The 17,414-nt window shown below is 31.4% G+C and overlaps 1 protein-coding gene across 1 annotated transcript; it reads right to left on the bottom strand.

The window, feature by feature from the left end:
* Positions 1 to 355: 355 nt before the first annotated feature.
* LOC134726404 (variant-specific surface protein VSP4A1-like) lies at positions 356 to 16,186 on the bottom strand. The gene is made up of 7 exons (XM_063590806.1): positions 16,178 to 16,186; positions 7,103 to 7,169; positions 5,645 to 5,776; positions 4,557 to 4,697; positions 1,402 to 1,548; positions 918 to 1,052; positions 356 to 438 (listed from the first exon to the last, which is right to left on the bottom strand). Exons 1-7 carry the CDS (start codon positions 16,184 to 16,186, stop codon positions 356 to 358), a joined length of 714 nt encoding a protein of 237 aa, XP_063446876.1.
* Positions 16,187 to 17,414: the final 1,228 nt, after the last annotated feature.

Here is a 17,414-nt window from a genome sequence, read left to right on the forward strand (position 1 = left end):
TCAAATTCAAACAAAAAGTAAAATCACAAAAATACTGAACTTGGAGGAAAATCAATTCGGAAAGTCCATAATCACATGGCAAAATCAAATAACAAAACGCATCAAAAACGAATTTTCAAAAACTGTCATATTCCTGACTTGGTACAGGCAATGTATATTGACATGGTTTCTCCGGATATCGGAAATTAATAAATTAAAGAAATATATAGAAAACCAAAAACAAAAAGCAAACAAAATAGAATTAAAGTGTACTAATAAGTACCAGATATATTTTCTCAAAGCTTAAACTTCGATAATATAAGGATTAATCAAATTTTACAAAAGGTGTTTACCTAAAATTTATCTAGAAATAGCACTATCGTAGAAGAAACACCATGGATAAAAGAATAGGTATCACAAACATGTACGACAAAGTTGCGACTTTAGGTACACCACTACCTGAAAGAAAAAAACACAGAAGGTTACTTCAAATTAGCTAAAAATAATGTTAACGTTTTTTTCATCCCATATGATATCCAATAGATAAAGGAAATGCTAAAATTATTTAAAATTCTAAACAACAGCATAGATAGGACAAAAGAGGGATCAAAGACTCCAAAAGCGTATCAGATACTCCAGGTAAAGAATGTTTTACGCAAGAAGTTCGTTTTACTTACATAAGACTCATCGGTGGTGCGTAGATGACACAGTTAAGTGCTTCTAGTATGTACAAGTCCCAATATTCACCTGTTTGACCTCTTGTATTTTAGATACACGAAATATGTGTAATACTTATTTGGTAAATTTGTATCAAGCTACCTTGATGTTAAAAATAAATAACAAATTATAGAAACAAAAATAATGTGACAATTGTGACGGTGACATTGACCAGTTTATATCATGAATTTTCAATTTATTGCTATATAACTCAAACTTACACATGGTAGGTGTGGTGGTTGGTATTGCAGTATAACCTGTATCACATTGACATTTAGTAGGATTAGACTTAGTGTTACAAGTAGCATGAGTAACACACTCATGTGCTGCACAACCTCCTTCGTCTGGTTTCTTTCCTGAGTTAGAAATGAACAAAAAATAAACTAAATATTAAAATTACTCAAGCCCGAAATTATACTATTATTTTAAGTTCGCATTTTTTTCAATATACTAAGTAACACGGTACTACCATATAAACATATATCCAAATCAAAATCTCACTCATAGGAAGACGGTTTTTACAAATATCATTCCAGTAATTTAATATGTTTAACATGAATATACAATAAGAATTTTGAAATAGTTGGAGTTCAAAAATTACATCAGTAAAGTTCTTTGTAGAGCAACATACGAAAAGTATGAAGTTATCATAATAAATTGAAAACAAGTAATTAGTTACAAACATGATTATATATCTAGTCTTACTGATTTCACAAGTGGCTCCCTTTGCATAGTGGGTGGCTTTACAAAGACATTTATCAGTTCCATCTTTTCTACATTCCGAGTTGACTACAGCACATTGATGCGAGAAAGAATCCGAGGCGTCGCAAGCTGCATCCAAGGCAGTAACCACTGTAATTTGTAAATGATATTTAAAAACATATATGGTTCTATACACTAAACGTTGTATCTATAATTAGAAATTATGATTAGGTAATTCAATATTCTAGCATTGATTTTTCGGAACATGTAAAAAAAGTAAGAAATAAACTAATGATATATCATATTCCCTGTCTGTCATATACGCTAAAATTATATATAATCATACTATTATAACAAAAGAAAATCTGATTATTTGCAAATGAAACTGGTATCTTTACTATCTTTAATAAGTTTATGTATCCATTTCCCTAAGGTATAAATAACGTTGTTGGGTTTTTTTCCTTTTATCAGCCATATGTCAATGATCAATATATATAGTTCTGCCTAAATGCTAGTACTAAAAAAATCTGTATCAGCAAGGTATTAGTACCTCCCAATGAACTGTTTTAGGAAAATGGTAAGTCTTTCTTTGACATATACCTCTGGTTCATCAGCTTTCTGTTAATAGACCACTTTCGAGTTCATCCGTCACCGGCAAAAACTCGTCAATTATGCACGCCTTTATGACGTCATTTACCAGAAAGAGGGGCTCGCCTGTATCCCTGCACTATTTACGTTCATCAAGCGTCTTAGTGATCGTCTTTGTGCAGGATAAACTAGAAATAATGGTTGCTATGTAGGTACTTACTGACAATTCCCTATTGACAGCAGTGTTGATTGTCTATTTTTAGAATTCAATTTGCCGAATAATTCGTACAATATAGAATTACAATTTTCCAACCACTCGCTCAACATTGGAAGGGAAGTGACGACGCCCCTAAACACACAGATGACGGTGATAAAAGCGCGTATAATTGACGAGTTTTTTCCGGTGACGGATGAACTCGAAAGTGGTCTATTGTCATGGTAGAGTAATATTTCAAGGTAATTTGCACATACAATGTGTTTGGAAACTTAATCACAGAAAAAATAATGTTTTCAAATGGATCACCTAAAAAGAATGCAATTCTAACAAATAAGTGTACTAGTACACACATGTTGACAGAGGGTCAAAGGTGCATGCACAGCTTCCCATAATGTTGATAATAGGTGATTTTTCCCGGTTATTCTTTTTTAAAATTTGCACTTTTCGAAATATTGTGCAGAATTCATCATTGTTTCAAATTAAGACATACTTGATATGAGTAAGGTATTTTCGAATAACATGTCATTGCTAATAAGAAAATAAACATCACTGGGAGCTAACAAAACAAATTTTCACCATTTTTTTTCTGTAACAGCTTGTATAACAAGGTAACCACTAGTTTCTATAGAAACACAAATTAAAGAAATAATAGTACGTTGGAACACCTAAAATATATGTGTATGACACAGAATTGTTTTTACTAAAATAAAATATAAGATAAATTTCCTACAATTGTAAAATTAAAGGGAAAGTCTTACTACCCTTTTTTGTTTGCATCCTGATGGACGTACACTGTACGTTGATTTGGAGGTTATACAAAAAAAATTAGCAAAAATTGTTTAACGGATAGTCTAAAATATGTATTTCTAGTACCTTTAAAACATGTACGACATGACTATTACATATTTAAATTCACACAAAAATGTGTTTCTTGTTATCGTGACAGGATCAAACCATTATTCCCGACAACTAGTTCAGATGTGAAAATGGTTATAAATTGGAAAGTTGTAACAAGCTTAAGACTACGTGGAACATTCCGATAAAATATTTGAAATATCTGTAAATTTTGTAGGAACGTTATTATTTTCCAATTCATTTATTCATATAAAGCAGCATATATAATACTATTCCATAATTTCTCAATGGACATAAAACATAACTTATCGTGTCTTTGTATGTATGCAGTTTTCATATCACAGTTTAAAAATAATGTCTTTAAGAAGATTGTGGTATAAAAAAACAGTTTCCGTTCAGTTTGTATCTTCAACGGTGAAATATTATTTTGTATTGTAAAACAATACCTGTATAAAAATATGTTAAATACGTTAATATTATGCGATTTATTCTGACATTTTTTATGATGTATTTTCAACACTATTTTCAACACTATTTTAGCGGTGAAATTCTATAAAAAATTTCAATAATTGACATGGACGTAGCTTGACGATTTCCTGTTACAAAACTTGGATTTTTTTCGAAAAACTAAGTATTTTCGTATCCCAGGAATAAATTACCTTTTTTCTTATCCCAGGAATAAATTACCTTAGCTGTATTTGGCACAACCTTTTTGGAATTTTGGATACTCAATGGTCTTCAACTTTAAACCTTTTTTATCTGAGTGTCACTGATGAGTCTTATGTAAATGAAACGCGCGGCTTGTGTATTAGATTATAATCCTGGTACCTTTGATAACTATTTACGCAACTGGGTCGATACCACTGCTAGTGGACGTTTCGTCCCCGATGTTATCACCAGCCAAGTACAGTGTAGTCAGCATATCGGTGTTGACATGAATATCAATTATATGGTAATATATATAAATTTCATGTTAAAAACTTTGACTTTTTTTCGAAAAACTAAGGATTTTCTTATTCCAGGAATAAATTTCTTTAGCCGTATCTGGCACAACTTTTTTGAATTTTGGGTCCTCAATGCTCTTTAACTTTGTATTTGTTTGACTTTTAATGTATTTTGATCTGAGCGTCTTTGATGAGTCTTGTATAGACGAAAAGCGCGTCTGGCGTATAAAGTTTATAATACTGGTATCTTTGATGACTGTTGATGATCCATATTAATTTCATTGTCACGAAACAAATTTGATACGTCACATCCCACTATTGGTGTTTCGTTCTTGAAAACGCAACCTATTTAGGTATAATGTAACATTGTTTACAATACCATAGTATCAATTTTTATACCGCTGGCAAAATATTGTCCACATATCAGGTTTTAGAAAATATCATAGACCAAAATGACCCTCCTGGCAAAAAAATGACATGCATCACAGAATATGTTTGCATTAAATGAATATAAATCCATAATTATATTCCTATGATGTATTCACAAATCTTACCTAGTTTACAAGCTCCAGTTTTACTAACAAAATGAGTGGACTTGCATTGACATTTTAATGCAGTACCGACACATGCTGCATTAGAGTCTGCACACTGACCAGCCGATTGTCCTGTTGTGCATGTCTGGTTTAGCGCAATTTCTAAAATAGAAATATGGTATTCTGAATAAACATCTAAGAAACGGAAAACATTATACTCTATTCAACTCTACTTAGTAAAACGATGTATATGATATCAGTATAAAGTTAACAGTAGTGTGTTTGCTAGAATTAAAATAATAAAATATAATTATTGTTTCTCCGTGTTTTAGTAACATTCTTTCATATCCTTAAAAAATTAACTGAAGAATTATATCAATTTTGCATGTTTCTAGTAATACCATACACATTTTATTCAAAAAAGGACAAAATTTGAGATATGTTTATCTTGCTTTTACGTTACGTTTGTCTTGTCTTTGATTGTTACGAAACAATTGTCAAAATTCAAATGAAATTTGACGTCAAAAGTTTAACTTTTTTTTTATTATTATTATTCAAACTAACTGTTAATGTTGTCAACAAAAAGTTTGTAATTTAGTACGCGCGTTTTGTCTGCATAAGAATCATCAGTGACGCTTATATCAAAATATTTATAAAGCCAAAAAAGTACAAAGTTGAAGAGCAATGAGGATTCAAAATTTCAAAAAGTTGTGCCAAATACAGCTAAAGTAATCTATGTCTGTGATAAGAAAATCCTCAGTTTTTTTCGAAAATTTCGAAGTTTTAAAACAGGAAATTTATTGAAGTGACCACAATATTGATATCCATGTCAACCCCGGTGATACCCTCGGGGACTAAACTTCCACCAGCACAATAATTGTATAATTGATTTAACAAAAATGAAGCGATCACTTCCCCGTTGAAGTTTTTCAATTTACATTTGTTATATTATTATAATCTTTTTTAAAATTTGTTGTTTTTTATCAGTAATTGTCATGGAGTGTCTTAACAATGAAAGTTATTCGAATAAAAGGAAAGCAGGAGGTGACAAGGAACACATGTCAGTTATACTGTAAAGTTAGCAAACAATATTGATAAATAGCTCATACTTTTTGCACATTCTGAAGTACTTTTTCGGAATGAATTGGTAGCACATTTACAGGTGCCGTTACAAACTGTATTATTTTTTTCTGTGCAATCTCCGGTCCCGGAACCTGAACAGTTGCCACCGAATGCTACTCCTGAAGAGCAAAAAACATAACATATGTTGTTTAAGTTTTATATACCATTCAAAAATCGTGGTATTATATATAAATTGTGATGATGGTAAACACACTTATGTTTGATAGATATATCCAAAACGTACTAGTAGGTTTTGCACATAATTTCTAACATTTGCGTGTTGATCATTATACATGTTATAATCATGTTTAATAACATATATGGAATTTGGATCAGAATGAATTAGGGACAGCAAATTTTTTCTCTAAGAAATGTTGAAGCCGTATAGTGAGTAAATGTATTGCACGAAATCACAGATATAAGAGATGTTCACTCGACCAAGTTTGCATACAAAATATGTACATAAAAATAGACAAACCCTCACTCAATGAATAAGGATTTCTTTTAACTTTGAATTTTCTGCTGCCTATTATAGCTTTTTTTTTTTAAATCATGTTGCGAACCATAGGTTGGTTTGTAAAAACAAGCACATTGCACAGAAAATTCTTTTGTCTCCTAAATTGATTTTTATTTTTGTTTTCCCCATTCATTGCTTGTTTAAGAGAGCGTGGAACTACCCAACACGAGACAACTGCGCGAACAGGCTGAGTTACGAGAAAGACAACGTGATAAATTGTAGAACAAGAACAAAATTTATTTTAGAAACTGAATTAAAACCGTTTCTAAGGTTAAAAAATCAAAGTTTACATTAGAATCTAACGTATATTTAATGAAAGAAAGATGAAGGTACATTTGTTTAATGTAAAAACTAACACAAAATTAAGCCAAAATAGTGATACGAAGGAATAGAATTGATAGCTCACACTTTTGTGCTGTCACCATAAATGATAAATTTAATTAGTAACTAACGAACAACATGATATTGATTTCAAAGATTTTAATTCTAACTTTGACCTTAACAAGTTCTTTGACCTTAACAAGTTCTATGAACTTTGCAAACGTCTTAATGGTATGGCAGTAGATGTGAACCATTTTGTGACACCTTTTCTTACATTGACATTAATTCAGGCGAATTTAGTTTTGTTCCCGCCCATGTTTTCTTTTTTATACTATACCAGAATTTATCAGAGTTTTGCCTCTTATGATATGAAGTTATATTGCATGTACGTTACATCTTACAAACAACCAATGAATACATTCACATTTATACAAAGTTAAACAATGCAGAATCAATTATATAAATTATGTCAATACCGTCTTAGTCTTTGGGGAAAATATTTGTTACTAAGTATGTAGTATTATGTACTTTAAGCTTGTTTGTAATTTTATCCTATATTTTCACAAACATTTGGAGAAAGTTAAAGTAAAACTATTTCAGAACATACCTTCTACACTTACTGCAATGTAAACAGCAAAAACCATACATATGCCAATATACTGAGCTGAGAACCTCTATAAGAAAAAACAAATAAGTATCGTGAAATAACTTGAAATGGTATGTACAAAAACAAATAACTCTTTTTTTCGTGCGTTTCTGGATTCAACCTTTTCATTAATGATTAAAACAAAAACTGTTGAAAGACAGGAATGTTTTCATTTATCTATTGTTTGCACCAAAAGCTATGTGTTCTGAAGTTCTGGATAAATTGTTAGTCACAGAATACGACAAATCATGTTATCGGAAACTCTCTTTCACAATAGCATTAATTTATAAATGCATTAATACCTACGTGTCAAAATAAGTAGATGTGGTTAAATTTCCAATTAGACAACTCTCCACAAGAAACCAAATGACATATAAAAGACATCTATATGAGACTGTAAGGCAATCCATTTTACAAAAGTATGCATATGAGTCCAAAGCATTTTTGTTTGTATTAACCGTCGTCCGCTATGCACACGCATTTGAAGGCCAATGAGCTATTCATTGAACTTTGTGTCTATTAGTTTGTAATCAATATCAACTTGAACAACTATGTCACAACCTCAACAAAGAAAATTACCACACAAAAAAGCAAATTGACATTGAAAAACAATGTATTTCAATGTTTTAACCACCATCGCATGGCAATTGTTGTTAGATAGGTCAATGAATTAGATAAAATATGCAACGCCTACATAAAACTGATGTATTAAAGGTGACTACAATAGAATGGTGCAGTGTGAAAAAAACTCGGAACAATTATACTAGGAGATTACGTTGGGCATTTGTTTTCGATATACCAAAGAAAAGTTAACGTTGTCATTATGGGAATTGTTTTTAAATAGAGTGTGGGGTGCCGTGTGTATTTATTAAATATTAGACTTTTTTTTTCTCAACATTACTTTTAAGGAGAAGAAAAAGAAGGATGAAAACCCTTATTCCAGGGGAAATAAACGCTAAATTCGAATGTCCGGAAAAAGCATTTTCTTGTCCCGTTTCCTGATAAAGCCATATATATTATTTCTGCAAATATAAAGGTCGCAATGACATATGTCATAGGTCAGTTTCTGACTGTCTCATCAAATATGGATGATTATGCGGAACATCCAAAATTAAATTAATTTTTTTATCATTGTACGGTTTAATGTACCGCAAAACTTTAATTCACTGCAATGAAGCCAGTCAGACAGCTAGCATACATCCACGGAAGATTTATACAGTTTTGAAATAACAATAATTTTTATATGTTACGGTAACCAAGAGTTTGTAAAAAAAAGTACCAATTAATATCAAAAGTTAACAATTTCTTTATCATATGGCGGTTTTATTCTCTGATTTTAATTGCCCCTTATTTATCGTTTTGTTAGCTGGGATTTTTCGTTTGAAATATTCAATGAAATTTACATAAACAACTTACAGAAAAAAAATCAGCTTGACATCATCGACGTTGTCAAGAAAAATAATCATTTAGACACACATTAGTTATCCCAAATCTTATTCTTACCTCGTGAGTTTTTACGAGTTGGATATAATGTTTATCCAAAAAACGATTCAATTTTAAATGCCAATGAGAAAAACGTCCCAGTAGAAAACGACTGGCACCACAAAAATTATTGTTGGAAGTCTAGTTTAGTACCTTATGTTTACACATGTTACAGTTATGATTAAAATAATTTTTGCTATAATACATTATATGAACTTACCATGATATTTCGATTGGTCATGCAATTGTTGAATCGGTATATGTTATACAATATTTTCGTATTTATATGATAACGTGATCCCTACACTTATCAACAGAAAAAACAGGTGACATTGTCTCCAAGGTAATATCATATTTATTTACAAAGCTTTGTGATATGACATAGAGTTCAATATGTATCATTTGTTCTTGACAATACACTTTACACAGGTATTCCCCATTTCAAACTAAAGGACAAATCAAAAGAGTTGGTATTGCTTTGTTTCATAAAAAAGAGTGTCAACGTATATACAAGTATCTTGTCTAAAGTAAGGATACATTCTACTTTGTAAAAGATCACTCTGATTCAAACAAAAATTTCTCTGAAACTGATATATCAAGTTACTTGATTTCTTGATTGACAACGTATTTGTTACGTTTGGAGGACGTGTTTTTAAACATACTGACGGCATTCCAAAGGGAAATAATTGTGTCCTTCTTTTTGCCAACTTGTTTCTTTATCATTACGAGGCTGCATTCATACAGGAACTTAGGAAGAAAGATACGAAGTTAGCAATATCATTTAACTTAACTTTCCGATATAGAAATGATGTTATCTCACTAAATAGTTCATATTTTGGTGACTATGTTGAAAGCATCTATCCCATGGAACTTGAGATAAAGGATACAACAGATACAGTTAAATCGGCATCATATCTTGACTTACATCTAGAAATTGACAATAAGGTTCGGTAGAAAACAAAACTTCACTACAAAAGAGATCATTTCAGCTTCCCAGTTGTGAACTTTCAATTTCTAATTAGCAATATTCCAGCAGCGCCTGCATACGGATTATATATCTCCAAATTCATACGATAAGTTTCCTTGATAAAGGGTTTCTGCTCACAAGTAAGACAATAACAATCAAAACCAAGAAGTAAACAAAGACTAAAAAAACTAAAGGACATTTACATCAACAGTTATAAATGATAAATAAGAAACAACACGAACTCCGCTAAAAACCGGGAGTGAAATCAGGTGCTCCGTAAGGGTAATTAACCAAACGACATCTTTGTATAGCAAGTGGTCAATATACACCCCTAAATACTCAATAAATTCTATATTTTCTCCCTACTGTGATCAAATTTAACTGGAACTTCAAAGATGTTCAATTAATAATGAATTCTGCAGCTAGGCATTTACCGAATGTTGTATCTCGGTATTTTTTATTCGGGAATTTGCCAAACACATATTTATACTTGCACGGGTTGTTTCGTAGCAACATTATTGGGATTGATTATTAGATATGACAGGATTCTAGTTTTATCTGGGAAGGTAGATAAAACCTAAAATGGCACGTTTATTATGGGGAAAAGCATTCAGAAATAAATAAATCAGAGTTTACATGCTGGAATGGTCGGAAAACATGAGTAAGACGATGTAAATTATTTGCCTCTCATTAGACCCCACTTAATACTTAGACGTTTTCCCGTCTGTAAAACATGGCGTCGTACTGTGTCGTTATGTAATTCACACAACTATATAAACAAAACAGATACCACGGTGTTTTGAAAGTAAAAATATGAAGAAAGTACAGACGACAACGTAGTTGGGCGAAAACAAGGGATATAAACAAATACATTTCCACACGATATACATGTTACACAGAAAATTGATAGTAATATAAAATTCATATAGAAACTATATAATACGTGCCAATTTGAAAGTATCAAGCATATTTTACAGCTGCTCTATATTTGCATTTGATAAAAACAATAAAACCAAGATAAAAGAACATGCGCCCAGTTCAAGCTAAATAATTAAACACTGTTAATTGTTTTCTTTCGGATTAAGTTCGTGCAATTTCATTTAACAATATTTGCAAATTGCACCTACAATGACAAACAGTATAATCCATTTGTATGTATCGAATTGAAACCTTGATTCTATTGTACATATATTAACCACTAAAGAGTTAACGCAAAAAATCCACAAATCATAGATTTACCTTTCAAAGAATCGAATCATTTCTGAGTACGGACTGAAAGTGATGGTACTCTGGAATTTTAGAAAAATTCCAACAAAACAATAAGTATTGAAATGTAAAATATAACAAATTATGATGTGTGTTGTTTTAGATGTCTATTTTTTTACGATATCTTCGATGTCTTAAATACTAAAATTGAGGAAAGACATGGGGAATGTGTCAAAGCGACAAACCCCCAACCATAGACCAGACAACAGCCGAAGGCCACCAATGGGTCCTCAATGTAGCGAGAAACTCCACACCCGTAAGCGTCCTTCATCTGGCCACTCAACATATATGTATACTTGTGTTTGTACCGGCCGACAAAGCAGCCAACAATGTGGTGGTAGTATGACGTAAATACTACACGGACGTTCTTCAGAATGAAATTTTAAATTCATCTACATTCCAGTCCATCCGCTCCAAAGAGAGTCATATAGTAAACAAGCATATCACAACCACATCAAAGCTTAAGGCTTCTTCTGAACATTTGAAGGTGCCTACTATGTATTGGCTGCCTAAACTACACAAAAAACATTTAAATATCGTTTCATCTCGGCCTCTAGTAAATGTTCTACAACTAATCTGTCAGTGCTCTTAACTAGTTCATTAACTACAATTGAAGAGTTTATCATAAACTATTGTAATAAAATATATGAACATAGTGGTATAAACCATTTTTGAAGTGTAAAAAAATCTTTGGATGTTTCAGATATATTACGGACTTTTGATGGTCCTTTTCATTCTGTTAATAATTTTGATTTTTCTACTCTTTACACTACACTTCCACACTATCTTATTAAACAAACGTTTTCCTATTTAATTAAATGGTCATTTGGTAAAGCTGAATGTAGATTTATTTGCTGCAACTCTTTTAAAGCCTTCTTCTCTAATGAGAAAGATAAATATGCTAGATATACTTACTGGAGGTGTGATGAGATGATTGGAGCTGTTACTTTTCTCCTTGATAATATTTACGTATGTTTCGGCAACAGAGTTTATCGACAGGTTGTAGGTATCTCCATGGGCACTAATTGTGTCCCTTTAGTATCAGACTTGTTTTTGTACTGTTACGAATCACAGTTTATGACTAAACCCAGTAAAGACACGTCGAAATTGCATTTAATTGATAAATTCAACAACAGATACCGTTATCATGATGATATTTTTTCGTTAAATAATCAAGAGTTTTCTCAATATACTGCTGAAATTTACCCCAAAGGACGTACTTTAAATCAATCAAATTTATTCGGTAATAACTGTCCTTTCCTGGATTTAGATATTTCGGTTTTAAACGGGAAACTACACACTAAAATTTACGACAAAAGAGACGATTTTTCGTTCCCTATTGTTAATTTTCCATTTTTAGATGGTGATGTTCCTTTGGCACCATCTTACGGTGTTTATATTTCACAACTTGTTCGTTATTCCCGTGTCTGTTGTGACGTTTTTGATTTTAACGAACGCAACCTATGTATTACTGGTAAATTATTAAACCAGGGATATCGTTACCATATATTATTTAAAACCTTTACTAAATTTTTCCATAGATATAAAGATTTGGTTTTGAAGTTTGGTTGTACTGATTTCAAACGGGATAACACATCACCATTTTTACGGAAATGTTGTTAACCGTGCCTGGAAATTTAGAAATGATCCATGTAAACTTGTCGCTCTTTTAAATAAACTTATTCTAAAAGGTTACCTATTCAACACTGTAATAAGATCATTGAATATTGTTTTTATTGGTAAAAATATTGGTTTTGTTATCAGTTGGTTCAAAGCTAACTAAATATTACTAGTATGTTATAGACATACATATTCATGGATCTACAATCTGTCGATACCTGTAACTTAGCATTGCACAAGGTCGTGTTTTTCTCTGGCTGTTTATGACGTCTTTACACTAAATCCATTGGATGTTGGATATGTACGGATTGATTGTTTAGTCTTAGATGCATGATTTTTTTATTAGTTGTTAGTGGCTTTTAACTAGCTGTCAGATAACTGCGAGTACTCTCAGATCTGTCCATTGTGTCTTTTTGTGTCGGGATGTTTAAGTACCCGGCCACGTCCACTTGTATTTTTTGTCCATCTGATGAGTTAAGCCTTTTTCAAGTGATTTTTATAGTTCGTCCTTATGTTGTATTGTTATACCACTGTCCCAGGTTAGGGGGATGGTTGTGATCCCGCTAACATGTTTTACCCCGCCACATTATTAATGTATGTGCCTGTCCCAAGTCAGGAGCCTGCAATTCAGTGGTTGTCGTTTGTTTATGTGCTACATATTTGTTTTTCTTTCATTTTTTTTACATAAATAAGGCCGTTAGTTTTCTCGTTTGAATTGTTTTACATTGTCTTATCGGGGCCTATTATAGCTGACTATGCAGTATGGGCTTTGCTCATTGTTGAAGGCCGTACGGTGACCTATAGTTGGTAATGTTTGTGTCATTTTGGTCTTTTGTGGATAGTTGTTTCATTGGCAATCATACCACATCTTCTTTTTTATATATAGTAAATTGATAATGGACGTCATACTAAACCCTGAATTATACACAAGAAACTAAAATTAAAAATCATACGAGACCACAAAAGCCAGTAAACATGTTCATAATATCTCAACTCGCCCCCTTTACCTCTGGCCAATGTAGAAAAGTAAACGCATAACAATTCGCACAATAAAATTCGGTTCAAGAGAAGTCCGAGTCCGATGTCAGAAGATGTAACAAAAGTAAATCAATCAAATGACAATAATACATAAATAACAACAGAATACTAGCAGTTAACTGACATGCCAGCTCCAGACATCAATTAAACTGATTGAAAGAGTATGTCTTCATCATATGAATATCAGGCACAATCCCTCCCGTTAGGGGTTTAGTATCATACTTTCATCAAATATATGAGACGGATATAACCCGTGTCATGCCAACAACTGTTTTTTTTCAAACAAATGTGTTTAGTTCCGATGCAAAGACCCTATAAGTGAATCAATATTAAAACCAAAATATGCAATCTTTAATAACCTTACAACAGTATCGTAACTATATCCCTTCTTAATAAGTCTATTTAAAGGTTTTGTAAGTTTTTGAGGGGAATACTGACATGTTTGTGCTTTGTACAGAATATTACCATAAAAAAAATAGATGTTAAATACCTGAACGTATTAGCTGTTAGCATGTTGAGTTTTATTTGCGATTTTTTTCTTTATACCAATGACTGCATGCTTCCGAATTAAATATCTTGATTTTCCTTCATAAGTTCTGAAAGTCGCATATTTCAAAGACAATGATGAATATGAATAAGAACCGACACAGTTGAAGAGCTATAGGACCAAAATCTACCCCCGAAAACCGAATTCATCTATCATCGATTTAGTCTGAAGGATTTTGAGTCTTAGTTATTTAATAGTTTCTAAAATTACAGAAATACTTATTTTGCTAGTGAGTCGTGTTTTTTTTAATCATGACCACTATATACTATTTTTATCTGTATATTAAATTTTACCATATTAGCACAGAAGCAGTAAATTTCATTTTTGAATAAAAGTGTGTCATTTGACTCGATTATTCAAACTCAAGAACTCCAATACTAGAGTAAGTATGCCATCCCTTCATAAACCGAAAGGGTTCATCATCATTATACAGTTATACCAATACTTTCTACTATACAATACTCTTTCAACAAATATCTGACTTTCTTACACAGCTGTTCCATGTTAAGGAAACGGTTGAACACTTTATAACATACTAAACCCGACACTATACTACTGTTCCAAGCCAGGACTACATGAAAAATAAATGTGGTTGGTTGCATTCCGTCATATTAGGTGTTTTTTCTTTTCTTTTTTTTCTATGAATTTTTATAGAATGAATCCGGTTGTTGTTTTTTTATTCGAATTACATAATTTATTACGTCAGGAAAATATCATTTTAAATTTATTGTATGGTTTTTTTATTGGTATAAAAGTATTGTTTGGCAAGCATGTCAACTAACAAAATATACCAGTCGTACAGTTTGTGCGATGGTGTATAAAAGATTCATCAGTGACGACCAAATCCAACGTCAAATAAATCGAAGTTGAAGTGCATTGAGGACCTAAATTTGCGAAAGATTTTCCAAATATAGATAAGATTTATATAGATTATACCGTTGGTTTTCCTGTTTGAATGGTTTTACACTAGTAATTGTGGGGCCCTTTATAGATTGTTGTTCGGTTTGAGCTCCGTGTTGAAGGCCGTACTTTAACCTATAATGGTTTACTTTTTAAATTGTTATTTGGATGGAGAGTTGTCTCATTGGCACTCACACCACATCTTCCTATATCTAAGGTAAACTTTTACTGGCAAAAGACATTCTTAATATTTCGAGAAAAGCTTAGAAACCATTCAATTTTTAATTGATGCCATTTCAGTAACGATAGAACCCAATTTTAGCAATGTTATGTTCAATAAATTAAACAAGCAATCATATTCATGTGGGTTTGCCAATGTTCTAAGTTACGATTTTTCTTGTTTACTTTAGAATCAATTAAACGACTTTAAATCTAATTTGATTCTTTATTGACAAAATAAATAGGTGTTTGTTTCATTGATTATCAATAAAGATATTGGTCAAAACATATAATGTTCGTAATGGATTGTGATAAATTATGTTAAACTCTATTATAATAGTTACTGTGTTATGTATCGGTTATAATGCATCACAGACATAGTTGTTCTTTTTAACTGTCCACCCATTTATATTTTTCCAATTTTGTTTATGTAGTACTAGTATATGATACTCTACTGCTCGTCAGATTCGCCCCATTTGTTCGCATTACATGCTCAATTTATATTTACAATACACATGCTTTTTGTCTGATTTTCATCGCACCTTTTTTATGATATTTATGTTTTACGAAATGTTTTATGTTTAAGAAATCTTCACCTATCTGTCGTATGTCCCACAATTCAATTGGAAAGGTCGTCGATATAGATATGTTTTTTTTTCATTATTTTTTTTTCTTTTCCATTTATGGATGCAAAAAGATTAAAAGAGGCCAATGTAAACCCATAAGCAACAAAAACAATCCAAACAAATTGTCAAAAATCAATGAAACAAATGATAAGCATATATGTCAACAGTGATGCTTAAGGTATTTTAATCTCGTTTTAGATTCCGCTATTTCATTGTAGCTCACCGATGTTTATATTGTTTTATGAATAATTTTACAGTAAAACCTTGTTTCAATGCACAACTATTAATAAAATGTCTAAATACATCGCAAATAGGTCTTTGTATTTGTGATGAAATTAAATTTTGACAATGTGTGAACTTTATTTCCTTACCGTAGACATTGCGTAATCATGTCAAATATAGCAATGGTTGATATCTAGGATGCATATTGAACCAAATATTAACTGCACTTGACATAAGGATGCGCTAACGGGACATCACTATCAAGAATAGAAATAGTCTTTAAACGTATCAAGTATGAGGATAACAAAAATCAAGGTATATCAAGGTACAGTAGTCCCTAGTAATGGTTCAAACGTACTGAATAAAAAATTAGTAAACTAATGGCTCCGACTTTCCACTGAGATTGAAATGAAAGTATTGATTCCGTCTATGTCTAGTTCAGGATTTCTTTAATTTTGTAAGAAATTTTTGAAATGTGAAATCAATTTTATTATAGTTTGATTAAGGTAATTAAAAGAAAAGGCAATTCGGAATTCAGCATAAACGGACAAACATTATTTATCCGAAGAGATTGAGTACCTAAAAATTTCTCAAGCAGAAGAAGCATTTGATTATGCATTATTTATGAATTAACTTTATTGCAAAAGACTCAAAACTACTAGTATATGATAAACCTCCTTTATCTGATAACTGGCCAATATTGTACTAGAGTCTTGTATGTATATTTGAGTTGTCGAACAAATAAATGATCAAATGTAATGCAACCGCTTGCTCTTAAAGTCATTTGAAACGAGTGACTGGTACAAAATAATGTTATCTAATCATTGAACTAATGCATGTATATATCATAAACTTAGTCTTCTTTAGACGAATTTATAATTTTTTATGCAAACATATAGTATAATCGTCATTTTTTACTCTCTCTGTCTGGTATGACGTGAAAATAAGGCAGCCACTTAATTTACAGATAATCTACGATCAAACAACAGTATTTAAACCATTTACATATAACACATTTATAATAACAAAACTCTCATTTTGTTTCTTTAAGCTTTCTTAATATAATCATATTTTGATTTTATTGATTTAAGTTTTTGTAGTTCTGATCAACAATTGAATGGAAGGGTCATCGTTGGTATATCTAACGTAATCATATTTATATCGTTTATGTCTATTAATCATAGCATCTACCTCTATTCTTTTCCTTTTATTCTTTTCGTTGATATAGATATACTAGTATACAATTTTACTATTTTTTTTAATTATGTAGTATGTTTGCTGCTCTTTCTAAAAATACAAAGTTTGAAAAAGACTGAAATAAATTGATTGTATATAGATAATTAAACAGAATAAGTAGAAATAAATGAACGAGAGTGTTCTTGTTTT

The sequence above is a fragment of the Mytilus trossulus genome, chromosome 7 (genome assembly GCF_036588685.1).
Source record: "Mytilus trossulus isolate FHL-02 chromosome 7, PNRI_Mtr1.1.1.hap1, whole genome shotgun sequence".
In the NCBI taxonomy this organism is placed as follows: domain Eukaryota; kingdom Metazoa; phylum Mollusca; class Bivalvia; order Mytilida; family Mytilidae; genus Mytilus; species Mytilus trossulus.